We start from the raw sequence: 18,581 nt of genomic DNA on the forward strand, positions 1-18,581 counted from the left end.
TGACATGACTGGGCCCTCTAGTTCCAGTCTGAGACATTGGCAGCTCATTTCTTTGCTGAGTGTTGTTTATCTTTGTGTGGCTGTATTAACTCATTCTGGGAGGAGTTTGGGGGCTATAGAGGGCCGGATCCTCAGCTGGTGTCAGTTCCTGTAGCTCCATTGACCTCAGCAGAGATACAGTAATATACACCATCTGGCCAACAGCGTGTCTGGAAATTGCTGTGTAGAAACAGAATAGTATTGAATTCCATTTCTTTTTTTGCCTCACCTAGCTGCTTCGATTGCTGTGTACAAACAATGGATTCCGAACACCAATTTTGAAAATGCTTCCAACTGGGATAAAGAGAGAATCCCATGTGCTAACGATGTGGTCCTTTTCAAGAGTAATCAGGTATTTGATTTTCAAAATAGCATTCATTTGGGCCAATCTCTACCTGCTTATAGAAAATGCACTCAGCTTTTTTGCATTTCTTGCAGGTGATCTCGGTCTTTGTCCAGTCAACTCACTCTCTGGCAGACATGGTAAGGACACATACTGCAGCACCGGATGTGGTAGTGACGAACGCTGTCAAAAATATGGGACACAAGGACTGCTGCAGTGCAGGACACCTGGGTTCTCTAGCCACTTCTAGTGTCTCGTTTGATGACCTGGGTGGCTTAGGTGTGTTTGCATAGGCAGTTGGAGGGGCGCGTGGACCCCCTCCTTTGGGGAGGGTATCCCCCTGGCCCTGCCCCTTCCTCCCAAGGCCCAAACTCCTGTGGCCAGAGCCCCAAGCCCTGCTTCCCCCCTGCCATGGTTGGAGCCCTGAGCCCCCACATCCCAGCTCCCCGCCACAGCTGGAGGAGCCCTGGGCAGGCCAGAGCCCTGAGCCCCTCTCTGCCCTCTCCCCCACACCCCCAAGACTGGAGGAGCCCCGGGTTGGCCCCAGTTGTACCTCCCAAGACCCAGAGCCACCCGGTGGGAAAAGCAAAAGCTCTTCCCGAAGAACGCTGAGCTTTTTATATGTGCTATGCAGGTTCCGGGGTGACTGAGGAGGTGGTACTTGCTACTCAGCTTCCCGGGTTCATCAGTAATGTCTCTGGAGTCCAGGGAGATTACTGATGAACCCGTGAAGCTGAATAGGAGATACCACATCCTCAGCTGAGCCTCCCCTGGCCTATTATACCTACCACCTATGGTTGGAGTTTTGCTGTGAGGGCCAGGGTGGGAGGAGTGTTACAGAACAGCCCCATATTGGTTGTTTTGTGGAATTGTGTCGGAGCTGTTCTCCGAGAAAGCCATTCATTGTCCAGGCTGAGCAAATAGCACTCTTTTTGTTTCCACGGGGAGCAAAATGCTGGTTGTGACGTGTACCACAGAAAAGAGAGTCACCCCAGGATAACCAGACCTATTACTGTAGTTCATGGGGGGCAGTACCAGAGCTGGTGGCAGGGGAGGCATTTGGAAAGAAATCAAATTACCCTCCAGTGCAACATTGTGGTGGCGTCGGCGTATGTAGGAGGGATCAGGCCGAGGCTGTGGGGCCGAGGGCTCCTCCGTGGTGAGGTTGCACCTTGAAGGTGTGTTCAGTTCTGGGTATCCACATCCCAGAGAGAGAGCACTAACCTGGAGAGAGTGCAGAAGAAAGCATCAACAATGGTTCTGGGGGTGAAGGGAGGAACCAGCACAGAACGAGGTATTTATACAGCAGCTTGAGCAAGTGAATGAATAAGGTCCAGTGCTGAGCTCCTTCATCTTCCACTCACTGCAGTGGCAGCTGAGAGCACTCACTGCCTTCTGGGAGGGTATTTGAAGGGCATAAAAACAGCAGGGGGTTGTAACTGAGTGTCATGGGACCAGGTGAAACAAAGGAGAAGTTAAGATGACCACAAGGGAAAAAATCCTATTGGCAAAATAATATTAACAATAACAATTTTTGTGCATGAGGCCCCATACGCCGTAGCATTCTAGTTCGTAACAAAAGCTGCCAAGCGAAAACAGCATCGAGTCCTCAAACAGATCGGAGAGCTGCAGTACAGTGCCAAAAAAATCGATGGAATGGCCTCCCTGAGGGAAGCAGTGGAAGCCCTATCACTTGAGTCAGAGCTCGTTGTCTGTCTAGTCACTGACTTCCGTAGGACTACCCATGGGCATAGAGCTAAGCAGGTGCTGTGGTGCGTGGCTGGATCAGGGCCATAGTGAGGAGTGTGGTATAAGAACTATATCATCAGGGCCACAGACACCAGTGTGCCTTTCCTGTCTGGCTCTCTGCCCAATCTGAGGTAGTTCCAGGTTATCCTATCATCGCTGAGCGCCATTTAAAAACTGACAGGACAGAGAGAGATCGAGGATACGCTGCAGGGAGCAATCTAGCATTTTCAGGGGGATGAACTAGGCAGCTTAATGGGTCTTTCCGTTTCTTATTTCTTGTCAATGAGAGGCTAATCAGGATGTCAGAGGTGCTCCAGACACAAGGAGAGGTATGAGCTTTCAGTTGGCACTTTTCATTCATTCAAAACCGTCACACTTAGCTATCATCCCAAATCTTTTTTCCTCACTACACTAAGCTTTCTTTGAAGTGACCATTTTTAGAAGGTTTCAAAAATTTATCATCTAAGGGGGAAATGGGAGTTTAAAGCAAATTGTGTGATGTGTGCACCGCCCTGGCAGGCAGCCAGACGTTCCTGTTAACCGCGATCATGTCAGACCAAAGTCAGTGCGTCTTGATTTCTGTGCAAAGAACATTTGCTCATGGAAATGGCAGCTGAGGTTGCCATGGTGACCTGATTTTTCTAGCTGTCCTTATACCTATTATAATTGGATCTGTTTTTGGCAATTCTAATGTACCCATCACCTTAACATCCAGGCCATAGGGGTTTTCACCCAGATGTGATCTATTTGTGACAGAATTGTCCTTGTCTTTTTTGTTTTTTAGCTGCCATAAGTAGTTTGAAAACTGGCCTAGGCCACTTTCTTTGTGTGTGTGTGTGTGTGTGTGTGTATGTGTGTGTGTGTCACTGTATCCAAATAAGCCCTATAAATTTTTGGACTATAATTTGTACAAGCTGCCTAAACTACTGGTGGCTTTGGTGCTTTAATAACACAGAGTGCCACATTTAACTCTTCTACAAATGCTTGGAGGAATTATCATCTATCTGTCTAAACTATAAAATACGAAATTTTTAAATGATGTGAATATTAGCGGGAAAAAATGTGTATTTGGAATATGTACAAAGATTACAAAATGAGATGCTGTGCCCTCCCAGAATCAGGCCCTTAACTAGTTGCTAGCTTTGCTGCTGTGACCCAACTGCTACTGCTGTAAAACAGGGGGTCTCTAAACAATGAGACTGACATCAGGCCCCCAGTCAGCCACCATATATAAATCAGACAGTTCATTTGGTCAAAGTGTAACAGACATAAAGATTTACACTATTATTAGTTAAATGATGTGAAATTTACTAGAAAAACATACGTGCCAAATATCAGTTCGGTAGATTTTATTTTATTTACAGATTAATGTATAATATTTATGAAGTACTTTGCAATCCACTGTTGAAAGTGCATAACTGCAAAGTATTTATTATTATCCATTATGGCATTAGCTTTTCAAAAACAAGCTAAACAGCTAAGACTTAAAAAAACCTAAGACAGACCATATCTCCTGAACAAAAAATAGACAGATATAAAAGCTTAATACAAATAACAACTTCATCTGTAATAGAATAGGAGCTCTGTCTTACCTGAAGGACTTAGGGGGGAACATCGACGTATCGGGATTCTACAGCAACTAAGAAAGGGTCAAGTTATTAAAGCAGACTGAAGGAAACTGTTACCTTGCCTGGGTACTGATCTAAGCACCTCATTGTGCTCTGGTTTTTAAGCAGAACTTGCCATTTGAAATTGATGCTGCAGTTGTGCTTAAAAATAAATAGCCAGCTGCGGTCCTCAGGAACTAGTTCATGTCTAAGAGGCAGGTTTGTCCCTTGCCACGCGTAGGTGTTAGGCGGTGAGGATTTAGAGTGGTAAATATTACCCATCTCGTTGGCACAGCCGCTTTTCCTTCACGTCTGTTTCATCTTTATCAATATACATATTAGGGGGCTTGATCCTGCAACATGCTGAGCACACTCAATTGCCCATGGAAGCTAATGGGAGTTTAGGATGCTGTGCCCTCCCAGAATCAGGCCCTTAACTAGCTGCTAGCTTTGCTGCTGTGACGTCAGATCCTTAGTCCCAGCCTGACTCCCAAACCTCCTCCCCCCTCCCTTAGTCTGCACCCCAGAGGATGTGTCTGGCATTGGCTGACAGGAGCTCTGCTATGAGAATCTCAGCTGAAGATTTCATTCTTGCCATGGTCTGAGGGATTTTATATCTAATTATGGCTCTGAGCTGCCTCCAGCTTTAGACAATTATTTTGCAGCATATTATACAGGCTTCTAATGAATGGGAATGTGCTGAAGTCATTTAGGTTCAGAATTTGTTTTATAGGATTTTTGTGAGATAGGAACCCAAAATGAAAGCCCTCAAACTTCAGGGAAGTTGGGATCCTCAGCTAAATCCAAAGTCCTCTGCTTAGGCCCCTTTCTGTGAAATGGACCCCGATTGGAACAACTGGCTCTGAATTTTGCCTCTTGTCTATAAGACCTGATGTCTATAGAGTGGGTCCAGACACTCTCCAGATCTAACCCCATCAACAGACTTAAAATAAGTCATGCCAAATCACAGTGCCAAGTTATTACTTTTTAACATTAACATGGCACCATGAATGTACATGGTACTTTACAAGATATGGAACAAGACTCCAACCTTGCCTGGAAGAATTTACAGTCAAAAACCACTACAAAATATATGGGGTCGGATCCTCAGCTGGTATGAATTGTCACAGCTCCTTTGACTTCAACGATTTACAACAGCTAAAGGTCCACCTCAGGGCCCTTTGCATACTGACCCAACTGCTACTGCTGTAAAACAGGGGGTCTCTAAACAATGAGACTGACATCAGGCCCCCAATCAGCCACCGTATATAAATCGGACAGTTCATTTGGTCAAAGTGTAACAGACATAAAGATTTACACTATATTGATCAGACCAAGTTTTCTAGGTTTCTGGTTCAGCTCAGCTCTTTCCATGTATGGTAGGTGGGTTTCTGTTCTCTGTTCTTTGTCACTAGGTGATAAAAATAATGCCAAGGTTCAGGATTTTTTAAAATCAAGGAATTGATCTGCCCCCTCGCTCCTGGGAATGGCCTGAAATGTGGTGACTGGGTCATCAGAAAAATTGATTTTCAGGATTAGAGAGAAAAGCAGAAATGTGCCTTGTTAGACTGTAGCCTCAATATTTCAGTGAAATTAATCACATAAATCAGCAGGACTACGTTAAGCTTTTGAGTCTCCATGGAGACGCTATACAGCCTTTGGCCAAAGAAGTGGCCATCACATACTGTACAATCAAAGGGCGAAATTCAGATAAGGGTCTTCAGCTCCTATTGACTTGAGTGATTTCAATGGGAGTTAGGCACCTAAATACCTCTGAGGATCTGGATCTTATAGATCTCTTCTCCTGCAAGTTTTCCACATCTTCATTCTCCATTTTCCTTTTCTTATTTCCATCTTATTCATTCTACTTGTACCTACCTCAAATAATCTCCCTGTCTCCTAGGTCTTACCCCTTTTCAGATATTTTGTAGATAGTTGTCATGCCATGCCCATAGTCTTAGCATAGTAAACAAGCTAATTCTCGATATTTAGCTCTTTTTATCTTTCCTCAGAAATCAGTCCCTTCGACCCTCTGATAATTTTTGCTGTTCTTCTCTGAATTCCCGTCAGTTTCTCTACATCTTTTTGACATTGAGGCACTCAGAACTGACTGCAGTGTTCCAGGGGTGCTCTCAGTTTATGGCTGTTGGTGGTGTACTTCCTGTCCACATGGGAATGCGCAGCACGACAAAACCTTGGTGCTCTGTGTGTGTGTGTGTGTGTGTGTGTGTGTGTGTGTGTGTAGAAGGTAGTGCTGAAGGACTAAATGGGATATGGAGGTTATCATTTTTTGTTTTGATAGCCAATTCTGGATTTAGTAGAAAATCAATGTAAGTCAATATTCCAGCCAGCTCTTCAATGACATTTAGCTGTGATGGAGGGAGAGAAAGTGTGCTCTCCTTATTCAGCTAGAATCTTAAAAACAGGAACTTATTTTATGCTCTTGGGGTTAAAAAAAAAAAATCAATGTCTAAAAGCCTGCTGTATCTCTTTCGAAGTGTCCTCGGTGCTGTCACTCATAGGAGCCACCTGTCAAAATCTCACTCCACACATTAATCTGCCCTGGATCTAGCCCAGGTTTAACAAAGCCCATAAACTGGCTGTGCGTGACAATCTAATGGGAGCTGAGCAGAAGCTGGCTGTTGCAATTTGCCTCAGAGAATACAGGGTTCACCCTCTGCATTGTCAGCCTGGAGGTGCTCAATATACATAAAGCTTGGTATCCTACAGGCTGTTCTTGAAGGGCTTGTTCTGGCAAGATGCTGAGTGCCTTCAGCTCCCAATGATCAGCTTCTGAGCTGGGCCCCATGAACATGCCGGGAGTTTGGAACACTCTGCACCTGGCAGAACTGGGCCCTTTCTTGTACAATTCAATAATTTGGACAGAAGCCAAATTTGGGTTATTCATGGATCAGAACCTGGCTCTAGGTCACCACTTCAAATCCAGACTAGGGGCACAATTTTCAAAAGTACCGATGTGATTTAGGAACCATTTTAAAAAAGGGCTTGACCACTTAGGGTGGTATTTCAAAGTTATTACAGCACCTAAAGATGTGGTAGGTACCTAGTGGGATTTTCCAGAAGTGCTGAGGTGCCCAGTGCCTATTGAAATCAATGGGAATTAGGTGCCTAGGTGCTTTTGAAAAGGTACCTATTGCATCTTTAGGTGCCTAAATACCATTGAAAATGTGGTCCTTAGGCACCTACGTCTCACTGAATGTCAATGGGACTTAGTCACCAAAGTCACGTAGGTGCTTTCAAAGATTTTACCCTAAGTTTGTACTGGCTGGAAGTTGTTCCTATCTGATGGCTGCTCGGTAGCCCACTGAAACTGAGTTCTGTGGCCTCAGATTAGTTCCCAGTGGATTGGTGGCCAGATCTGAAGAATCACCACCTCAGCTGGAGCAAAATGGCTTGGATGGTGATGCTGCCCACACCGAGAACAAGGACTAACTGGACAATGGAGACTGAACTGCGTGCTCCCCTCAGGAATGGGCCCTCTAGGAGAGGGCTGAAGCGCATTGGCCAGGGAGACTTGTAGTGCTGCTGCCCATGTCGGCTTTGTGCTCTGGATAGCGGATTTGGTCTCCAGGGCCAGCAGCTTTCACGTACAAAGGGGGAAGGGAGGGAGATAGCCACTCCCAAATCTGTCAAGCGACTGTGCAGCCATTCTATTGACATGGCTGGAGTAGCCCTGTGTGCCCCCAATGTAGCCCTACTGTGGGGAAAGGGCAGAGACCATGGAGTGATGGCGCTTCTGGCTCCATCCCCATCCTTAACCATGCTCCACCCCTGTCCTGCAGCCAGCCCCCCAACTACCTGATCTGCCCCCACACATCCGTGGCAGCCACCTGGAATCCTTCCCCTTCATTGGGCCTGTAGCCTGGGGGATCCCTTGTGAATGTATGGTTATTTTTGTAACTGTCTCCCCCCGGCAGTGAGTGAAATGGGGCAGCGCCTGTCTGCGGCTGGTGGAACGTGTGCCGCTGAACGTGGGTATTGATGAAGAAGCTCTGCAGATGTAAACAAGGGGGTTGTTGCAGCATCAGCCAATTTATGCAGGTCGTCTCTCTCCTCACTCTGTTATGTGAAAAGAGAAGAGTGGCCATAGCAACCTCCGCATTGGTAGCTTACGGAGGCTGCTGCTGAGCGCCCGGGCTCTTCTGTGAAACACACATTCCCTGGTTAATGTGCCTTGCACACGTACTCCTCAATAATGTGGTAAGGACAGGATGTGCATTAGAGCCCGTGTGGGGGTTCCGCTCCGAGCTCACTGATCCTCCTTAAAAGTGCGGGAATGAATGTTGATCCTCATGTGCCGCACAAAGATGCAGAGAGAGGGGAACGAAATACGTTTAAAAACCAGTCGAGTTGCCTGCATGCAACTGTGAATTAGCATTCGAACCCTGGAATCCCTCTCCAACATCTGTTCCACCACTGTCTGAGTCAGGTGTCAGTGTTGCAAATGTCTTCTAGTACTGCCAGTCTCATGTAGCCTCTTTGCTATTCAGGCTGGCTAGGTGAAACAAGCACACAAGCGCACAGGATTGCTGATGTGCAAAGTGTCGAGGGTCTAACATGGGATTCATCTCCTGAGGTTATATTTTTAGTCACCTAATTGTAAGAGGAGAATGTATCAAGCTTTAAGGCAGGACACTCCTCTGCTTCTGGTAGAGGTTGATTTTGAAATGCCAGTTGCTCTCCTGGGGCCTGGTTCTAATGCATTGCAATGTTTCACACTAGTCCTAGGCACTGTAGGTCCCTTAGCTTCTGAAACAGCAGGAGTGCTGGCTAAATATAAAGAGAGGAAGGGTGATTTTCCCTGTGATGGGGTGGAAATCTATGTGTGTCAAAGGGTATTTTAGGAACCTGTGTATTATGTATCTATGTGTGCATAAAATTACAGGGCCAAATCAAACATAATTCCCATTGACTCCTTGTGAATGCGAGAAAGGACTGCAATCAAATAGAGATGAAAAAAGCCCATGAGGGCATGCAGCCCAACCCCTCCTGGAGCATGGTTGTCCCCTACAAAACAGTTTCTAGTAGAGGAGCTTTTCAGATACTATCATTTCCTGTTACTCTTGGGAACAGCAATAGACTAGAGCAAAACAAAACTGCATTGAGATTTCTTACACTGTATAGGAGAAGCCTTCTCAAGGGCAACATAGCATGTTAGGCCATGTCTACACTACAGCTGTTACAGTGGCAGTGCCACAGAGCAGCACCTGTGTCTCTGTAGCGGCTATAGTGTAGACACTTCCTGTATCCATAGAATGGGTTTTCCCGTTGAGGTAGTTAATCCAGCTCTCCGAGAGGCAATAAAAACTAAGGTCTCGCACGTAAACTCTTCAGCACAGGAACTTTGTCTTTATTTGCCTGTTACTACTGTGACGGGTTGGATCACAGAAACCCCCTTGGGGCTGCCAACTGACGTGCCAAGACTACTTCTGCCCCTGCTTTCCCTGCCTTCCCAGCTTGGGACTTCAGTGCCCTGCCTGGTTTGAGCCAGACCCGCTAGCCTGCTGCAAACCCAGACCCAGGTCTGAACCACGTCCCCTAATAGCTGTAGGCTTAAACTGAAAGCAGCTTAAGAAGTGTTCCTGTCTTTAACACTCAGATGCCCAACTCCCAATGGGGTCCAAACCCCAAATAAATCTGTTTTACCCTGTATAAAGCTTATACAGAATAAACTCATAAATTGTTCTCCCTCTATAACACTGATAGGGAGCGATGCACAGCTGTTTGCCCCCCCCCCCAAAGTATTAATACATACTCTGAGTTAAGTAACAAGTAAAAAGTGATTTTATTAAATACAGAAAGTAGGATTTAAGTGGTTCCAAGTAGTAACAGACAGAACAAAGTGAATTACCAAGCAAAATAAAATAGAACATGCAAGTCTAAGCCTAGTACAGTAATAAAATTGAATACAGATAAAATCTCACCCTCTGAGATGTTTCAATAAGTTTCTTTCACAGACTGGACGCCTTCCTAGTCTGGGCACAATCCTTTCCTCTGGTACAGCCCTTGTTCCAGCTTAGGTGATAGCTAGGGGATTTCTCATCATGGCCGCTCCATTTGTTCTGTTCCACCCACTTATATATCTTTTGCATAAGGCGGGAATCCTTTGTCCCTCTGGGTTCCCATTCCTCCTCCTCAATGAAAAAGCACCAGGTTAAAGATGGATTCCAGTTCAGGTGACATGATCACATGTTACTGTAAGACTTCATTACCCACTTGCCAGCCCACAGGTATACAGGAAGACTTACAAGTAAAACAGAGCCATCTACAGTCAATTGTCCTGTTAATGGGAGCCATTAAGATTCCAAACCACCATTAATGGCCCACACTTTGCATAACTACAATAGGAACTCAGAGTTATATTTCATATTTCTAGTTTCAGATACAAAAGTGATACATTTATACAAATAGGATGACCACACCCAGTAGATTATAAGATTTGTAATGATACCTTACAAGAGACCTTTTGCATGAAGCATATTCCAGTAACATTATATTCAGGAGGTCATCTAGTTCAACCCCCTGCTCAAGCAGGACCAATCCCCAACTAAATCATCCCAGCCAGGGCTATGTCAAGCCTGACCTTAAAAACTTCTAAGGAAGGAGATTCCACCACCTCCCTAGGTAACCCATTCCAGTGCTTCACCACCCTCCTAGTGAAAAAGTTTTTCCTAATATCCAACCTAAACCTCCCCCACTGCAACTTGAGACCATTACTCCTCATTCTGTCACCTGCTACCACTGAGAACAGTCTAGATCCATCCTCTTTGGAACCCCCTTTCAGGTAGTTGAAAGCAGCTATCAAATCCCCCCTCATTCTTCTCTTCTGCAGATTAAACAATCCCAGTTCCCTCAGCCTCTCCTCATATGTCATGTGTTCCAGTCCCCTAATCATTTTGGTTGCCCTCCGCTGGATGTTTTACAATTTTTTCACATCCTTCTTGTAGTGTGGGGCCCAAAACTGGACACAGTACTCCAGATGAGGCCTCACTAATGTCGAATAGAGGGGAACGATCACGTCCCTCGATCTGCTGGCAATGCCCCTACTTATACATCCCAAAATGCCATTGGCCTTCTTGGCAACAAGGGCACACTGTTGACTCATATCCAGCTTCTCGTCCACTGTAACCCCTAGGTCCTTTTCTGCAGAACTGCTGCCTAGCCACTCAGTCCCTAGTCTGTAGCGCTGCATGGGATTCTTCCATCCTAAGGGCAGGACTCTGCACTTGTCCTTGTTGAACCTCATCAGATTTCTTTTGGCCCAATCCTCTAATTTGTCTAGGTCCCTCTGTATCCTATCCCTACCCTTCAGCATATCTACCTCTCCTCCCAGTTTAGTGTCATCTGCAAACTTGCTGAGGGTGCAATCCACGCCATCCTCCAGATCATTAATGAAGATATTGAACAAAACCAGCCCCAGCACCAACCCTTGGGGCACTCCACTAGATACTGGCTGCCAACTGGACATGGAGCCATTGATCACTACCCATTGAGTCCGAAAATCTAGCCAGCTTTCTATCCACCTTTTATTCCATTCATCCAGCCCATGCTTCTTTAACTTGCTGGCAAGAATACTATGGGAGACCATGTCAAAAGCTTTGCTAAAGTCAAGGAATAACACATCCACTGCTTTCCCCTCATCCACAGAGCCAGTTATCTCATCATAGAAGGCAATTAGATTAGTCAGGCATGACTTGCCCTTGGTGAATCCATGCTGACTGTTCCTGATCACTTTCCTCTCCTCTAAGTGCTTCAGAATTGATTCCTTGAGGACCTGCTCCATGATTTTTCCAGGGACTGAGGTGAGGCTGACTGGCCTATAGTTCCCTGGATCCTCCTCCTTCCCTTTTTTAAAAATGGGCACTACATTAGCCTTTTTCCAGTCGTCCGGGACCTCCCCCGATCACCATGAGTTTTCAAAGATAATGGTCAATGGCTCTGCAATCACAATAGCCAACTCTTTTAGCACTCTTGGATGCAGCGCATCCGGCCCCATGGACTTTTGCTCATCCAGCTTTTCTAAATAGTCCCGAACCACTTCTTTCTCCACAGAGGGCTGGTCACCTCCTCCCCATGCTGTGCTGCCCAGTGCGGTAGTCTGGGAGCTGACCTTGTTCATGAAGACAGAGGCAAAAAAAGCATTGAGTACATTAGCTTTTTCCACATCCTCTGTCACTAGATTGCCTCCCTCTTTCAGTAAGGGGCCCACACTTTCCTTGACTTTCTTCTTGTTGCTGACATACCTGAAGAAACCCTTCTTGTTACTCTTAACATCTCTTGCTTGCTGCAATTCCAAGTGTGATTTGGCCTTCCTGATTTCACTCCTGCATGCCTGAGCAATATTTTTATACTCCTCCCTGGTCATTTGTCCAATCTTCCACTTCTTGTAAGCTTCTTTTTTGTGTTTAAGATCAGCAAGGATTTCACTGTTAAGCCAAGCTGGTGGCCTAACATATTTACTATTCTTTCTACACATTGGGAGGGTTTGTCCCTGTAACCTCAATAAGGATTCTTTAAAATACAGCCAGCTCTCCTGGACTCCTTTCCCCCTCATGTTATTCTCCCATGGGATCCTGCCCATCAGTTCCCTGAGGGAGTCAAGGTCTGCTTTTCTGAAGTCCAGGGTCCGTATTCTGCTGCTCTCCTTTCTTCCTGGTGTCAGGATTCTGAACTCGACCATCTCATGGTCACTGCCTTCCAGGTTCCCATCCACTTTAGCTTCCCCTACTAATTCTACCTGGTTTGTGAGCAGCAGCAGGTCAAGAAGAGCTCTGCCCCAGTTGGTTCCTCCAGCACTTGCACCAGGAAATTGTCCCCTACACTTTCCAAAAACTTCCTGGATTGTCTGTGCACCGCTGTATTGCTCTCCCAGCAGATTTCAGGGTGATTGAAGTCTCCCATGAGAACCAAGGCCTGCGATCTAGTAACTTCCGTAGGTTGCCGGAAGGATCCTTGACTATGATTCCTAGACCCTATGGTAATGCAAATAATATATAGTAATAATGGTTAGTGTATGGTGCTTTTCACCTGTTGATCTTAAAGTGCTTTATGAAAGTGGGTTGATCTAAATAGCCCCATTTTACAGATGGGGAGCCACCTGTACAGTCCCATTGTCTTCCTCCTCTGCCCTCACTGACACCTGGACAAGCATGGAGCTATGCTGATAGCAACCGTTGTAGCTGCTAGCACAACCACCTCATTCCTTGCCACAGGACTAAAATTACCTATAATCCTGGTGTATCTCAGAGAGAAAAGAACAGGAAGCTGGAGTATAGGGATCATGGGGGTGGATGAATATGCCTATATAACGCAGCTCTAGAACAAAAGCTCTCTCTCATATTATTATCCAGCAGAGAGGGAATTTAAATACCTAGGATAGTTGGTTGCTACAATGGCCGTCCTGAGATGCCTGGTTTCACACCAAAGCAATTTGGTGCAAAATGGCAGGAGCTGACCCCAGTTCAAGATGCCAGTAAAGTTAAAAGGTAGAGTGTATAAAACTGTAATTCAACCTGTTCTAAGAGGAGCAGAGACCTGGCCCACCACCAGCAATCTTTCTGCTCCGGAAATGACGATGTTGAGATGCATGCAGTGTTGAGATGGTCAAGTGGTTGGACACTCTGTGATAGGAAATGAAATAAGGTTGTGAGGGACCTAATGCAGGCTGCCCCAGCTGAAGAAAAGTTGAGGGAGGCTAGGCTACACTGGTATGGATGTGACCATGGCGACCTGAGAGTGATAATGGTTACGATGGCCCTTGTGATGGTCGTGGACAGAAGTCAATCAAGGGGAAAGCCAAAGACTTGGTGCGTGGATCTTAGAGAGATCAGTTTGCATGACAGCCAGGTATGTAATCATGAGTGTTAGAAAAAGGTTACAAAAGTCCCTGAGCCTGAATAGGGAAATGGCAAGAAAGAAGAGATTTAGCAGAGAGGGAAAGGAATCAAGTGACCGTGGGGGTGGAGAGCGCTCACTGGGTTAGAGCAGTACAGGACCTAGGCTGGTGGGTGGTGATTTTGCCTTTAGCAACCCAAAAAATTGGTGGCCACATTACAGATATCTGTGCTTTAAAACCCACTTTCTATTTGTTTGATCAATAAATCAGTCAGCAGCTGTGGTCTTAGCAAAAGACCATCGCTTCAGCTATTGGCAATGATCCAGCTGCACTGAATCGAGATTGTGCCGTCAGGTTGTGTCAGTACAAATGACAGTCTAGAGATGGATTTCTCTGGGGAATCCTAATCATTTGCAGGTGTGCTCCTTGGAGAACAGGAACACTGCACAATCTGTTGATACAGCTCAGTGCACCAGGCATCCAGGACAGTGACCAAAACAGGGAAAAGAGACCCTAACATTTATTCTAGGGCTCTTCCATCCACAGTGAACAAGGGGCCCTAGTCTCGTGATGAGAACAAGGGACTGGTAGTCAGCCCTTCTGGGTTCTAGCCTCACTTCTTCCACTGATGGGTTCTGGAACCTCAGGTAAATCATTAAGTCTTTCTGTGCCTCATGATAACCTCCTAGGGGCTGGGTTAGGAACTGCTGGGTTGATCTTTTTATTTTAAAGTAAAATCACGGGGTGAAGTGTTGGCCCCATTGAGGTCAATGGCAAAACTCCTGTTTACCTCAGTGAAGCCAGGATTTCACCCATTTTGCCTGGGATATTGGCATCTTGATTTCTAGCAGCCTGTAACAGGGTGTGCTCTTTTACCGCTTAGTTGCCTCCTAGTGGCCCATCTGGGGATTAGCCCCCCACATGGTCTGACACCCTTTCCTGTGGTCCTCAGCCTGTTGTCCCGCTCACTCGCTCCGTGGTCTCTCTCATGCGCCCAGACCTGCAGTTCTTTCCTCTTTGTGGCATAGTCTTCTGGCCAAGACACACTGAAATTCTCCCCCTTTCCAGGGTATTATCCAAACTCTCCCCAGGAGTCCCCAGATGGACTGTCCGTAGCGTGCCACCCCCACAGTGGCTTGTAGGGGAACTCAGGCCTGCCCTCTACACCAGCTTCCAAACCAGGGGCCCTTGACCCAGCAACTCAGGGCTTTATTCTCCCAGCCCTTACTGCTTTCCTACACTGCCTATGACAGGCTACTACTCACCCGCCTTGTATCAGGGAGTGTGACTGCAGGGTTCCTCACTGCAGCCACCTTCTCTGTTGCCAGCTCCCTGGCTTCATAGAAGCCCTGCCTGTTTCTGCCCAGGTGAGCTTCATCCCCAATTAAGCCTCATTGCGTCCTAACTCCCCTCCAAGTGAAGCCCATTCTAACTGGCCCCTCTTGCATCGGCGCCGACAGGGCTGGAGCACCCATGGAAAAAAATTATTGGCAGCCAGCTCCCCTCCCACCCCCAGTGCCTCCTGCCTGCTATCGGCCCTGCTGATGAACTCCTCCCTCTCCTTTCCAGCACCTCCCACCCACCGCAATCAGCTGTTTCACGGCATGCAGGAGACTCGGGGAGGAGCGGGGACAGGGCACACTTAGGGGAGGGGGTGGGAAGAGGTGGGATGGGAAGAGGCGGGGCAGGGGTGGGGACTTGGGAAAAGGGCTGTGGGTGGGGCCTGGGGCAGAGCAAGGGCGAGAAGAGGCAGGACGGGGTGGAGACTTGGGGGAAGGGATTGGGTGGAGGCGGGGCTTGGGGCGGAGCAGGAGTTTGAGCACCCACCCGGGCTCGGAGGAAGCCAGCGCCTATGCTCTCTTGCCTAGATTAATCCCTGCAGGGGTAGTGCAAGGGGAAAGCCCCATCACACTGCCATAGTACCATGCGCCTTTGTTACTCTAAAGGGGTGAGTGTCAATGGGAACCCATTGAGGGCTACAGCCTGTAGGACTTGGGGCACTGACAGCATTTGCCTCTAAGCCCAGTAGTGAGCTACCTGCTATCTAAAGGGGACTGGTGTCCCAAAGCCCTCACAGCTGTGTCCTGCAGCAGGGCTGGTTACAATACTCTTATAATGAAAGGCTACACAACCCCCTGCTTGGCAAGGCCTTCTCTCTGTGCAGTAAGTGTAGGCTGGTCAAGTAATTAGGGCACTAGCCTGGGACCCAGCAGCCCTCGGTCCAATTCCTTGCTCCACCACCGACTTTCTGTGAGACCTTGGGCTTGAGACACTGGCCTCTTGGTGGCTCAGTTCCCCATCTGTAAAATGGGGAGAATGACCCTGTCTTATCTCCCAGAGGTGCTGTGAAGCTAAATACCTCAAAGATTGTGTGGTGCTCGGATAGGACAGCAATAGGAACTGGATCAGTACCATAGAGAGCCAGGGCCATGAGATTCTCTAGGGAACTGGCTGCCGCTAGAGGCCCTGCTGCCCTTGGGAGAGTCTCAGACAGAGTCTCAGGATGTTCATTTAGCTGAACTTTGCACGGGTTGTGCAGAATTGTTGTTCAAAGTCATCGAGTCTTAGTAGTTTCCGTTGGTTGCATCCAGACACAAATGTGGTTCCATCCCAAACTCACCAGATCATTCTGACACAGTCTGGATGACAGGAGACGGAGTGGGTGAGACCCGAAGTGCCTCTGTGGTGCTGGGATGGGGAGTTCGCATAGTGCCTGCCCACCCTTCTTTCTGGCTGCAAACAGCATGGACCAGCCCAGCTCCGAACTATGCAGCCTTCCATTTCTCAAGCGGTAACTGTTTACGTTTAGGAACCGTATTTTATTGGCTGTCCCCAGCATTGGGATTTAGCTGCCAGAACGAACGAGTTTAGGCTTGATCCTGCCCAGAGCAGGTGCAGCAGCAGCATGTTGTGCATATAAACTCAAGGGAAAGCGTGATGAGCTGACAGAGCAGGAGAACTGATCCTGCATTAATGAGACTGCTGCTGCCAAGTTGCTCCAGCCTCCCTGCAGGAGTGAGGCTTAAGGGGAAACACGAAGTTAAGCAGCTCAATCGCACGTGGAGGACTGTGCTTATTCCCAGGTCTCCTCAGACACACCCAGTCTTTGCCCACTCCCCACCTTTTATATCCTCTCGCAGGATGGGAAGGACACAAGGGACGGGTTCCACAGTGCAGTGGACCGTGCCAAGCACTTACTCGTGCCCACTAGTAGCATTTGCTCACATGGATGGTGGAATGTGCTCCCTTCCCCTCCACCCCCCGCTGCACATTGCACAAGGACTGACGGGACCAGTGGCCCAGTTGAACACTTCACCATGAGAGAGATCAGACTTCTCGTGCTGTTCCAGAGGGGAATGTCCAGGGCACTGGGTTTCTCAGCACTGAAGAGCACTGTGCAGAGCAAGGGAGGAGATGCAGTTCAGGAAAAGGGCTTTGTTCTCAGCTTGCCTGTAGATCTGAAGCAGGGCACGCAGCTGATCCTCAGTGCTGGTGGTTACTGGATCCTTTCTCATGCTGCACAGAGCGTGGGAAATGCTGTGTCATCTTTACATGATCTGACAGGCCGTGTCCAGTCCCCTCATTTAGTCTTGGTCATTAAGCCTTATTAAAAGGATTTCTGTTCATTTATTATTGCCTTTGGCATGCTCAGCTTAATCGGCCCATTTGGGGCCAGCCTGGGCGTGATCATAGTAATATGATTCTACAGGGATGTCTCTCCCCTCTTGAGACCAGCAGCTAAAGCTGTTACAACCTCAGAACCTAACAGCATCTTAGTAACTGTACCCAGTGTTATTCTGGGAACTGGCAGGGACACACTGCACTGCGGCTAAGGTGGGTATTTTTGCCTCAGTGTCTACCAGGAGTGATATCCTAGCTCTACGGAAGTCAATGGGAGTTTTGCGATTGACTTCAATGGGGTCAGAATGTCACTCCAGGTTCAAACCCTACCACAGCTCCACAAAAATTCCAATAGTGGGTTGGTACAGTATTGCTCTGACAGGATGAATCCCGCCTTTCTGAGCCAGGGAGAGATCAGAAGAGCTGGACCGGTCAATAGCCCTCCAAACAGATAGATACACACAGGCCTCTCCTCATTCATCAGGACAACCTGCCCTCTTCCTTGTTGCAAAAGCTGCTACAAACCATCTCTCACCCTAGGCTCCGGCTCTCCATGCCTTGTCTGAGCATAGGGAAGTGATCCATGAGCAGGGACAGAGAGGAAAGGGGCAGGTACTCTCCTTTCACAGCCAGCTCCCCATCCCCATATTACCAGAGCTTGATCATTTCTGCTCCTTCCACCTGTCACTCCCCAGATGTTCTTTCCTTTATCTCCTGGTATAACAGTGTGACCCTGAGGGTGGCTAGGCTCTGCAAAGATTTTCTTAAGGTTTTCCAACTTTTCTTTGGTATTGCTCAGTGATTTATTCATGGCCATGTGCCAGTCCTGAGTTCCAGTCCTGAGCTCCCTCTGCTGGCAGAATTGGGAAACAGCATGGGCCAGATCCAGAGCGAGTTTTAATCAGAGCAGTTCAGCTCTGCTGATTTACAGCATCTGAGCATCAGGCCCCATGTGTTACTTTCCAGTGGCATCCTCTGGCCAGCTGGAGCAGCATCCCTGATGGATGATAGCGAGAGTCACATCCAGTCCTCCCCATAGGAAGCTGGTCGCCACAATGAAGAGCCAGTAGGCGAAAGGAGCCAGAGATGCTGTAGAGATCTTTGAAGATGAGCTGTACTATATATTTGCAAAGTATTATTATACGAGAGGAAAACAAGGGCTTTTTTCCCCCTTCAGCTCTGCACAAGAAAGAAAGAAAGGCCCTAGAGGCATGGTAGATAGGGGTCTGGAGCGGGTCTGAGTGTGACATTGGACTGACCGAGGGCATATGGCCTACGTGGGCTCTGGAAATGGACGGAAGCATGCAAAGGAGCAGTGAGGACCCTGTTTTTCAGAAGTGCTCAGTTCTCATGTGTCCAGCTTTTC

General features: G+C 47.5%; 1 protein-coding gene across 1 annotated transcript in view; it reads left to right on the forward strand.

The window, feature by feature from the left end:
* Positions 1–18,581, forward strand: part of AMN (amnion associated transmembrane protein) — a 50,886-nt gene that overhangs the window by 6,635 nt on the left and 25,670 nt on the right. Inside the window, exons 2-3 of the mRNA XM_074956290.1 lie at positions 273–391; positions 478–522. Coding sequence (XP_074812391.1) covers positions 273–391; positions 478–522 — 164 coding nt within the window. The remainder of the gene's footprint in view (positions 1–272; positions 392–477; positions 523–18,581) is intronic.

This window comes from Natator depressus, chromosome 6 (assembly GCF_965152275.1).
Source record: "Natator depressus isolate rNatDep1 chromosome 6, rNatDep2.hap1, whole genome shotgun sequence".
In the NCBI taxonomy this organism is placed as follows: Eukaryota; Metazoa; Chordata; order Testudines; family Cheloniidae; genus Natator; species Natator depressus.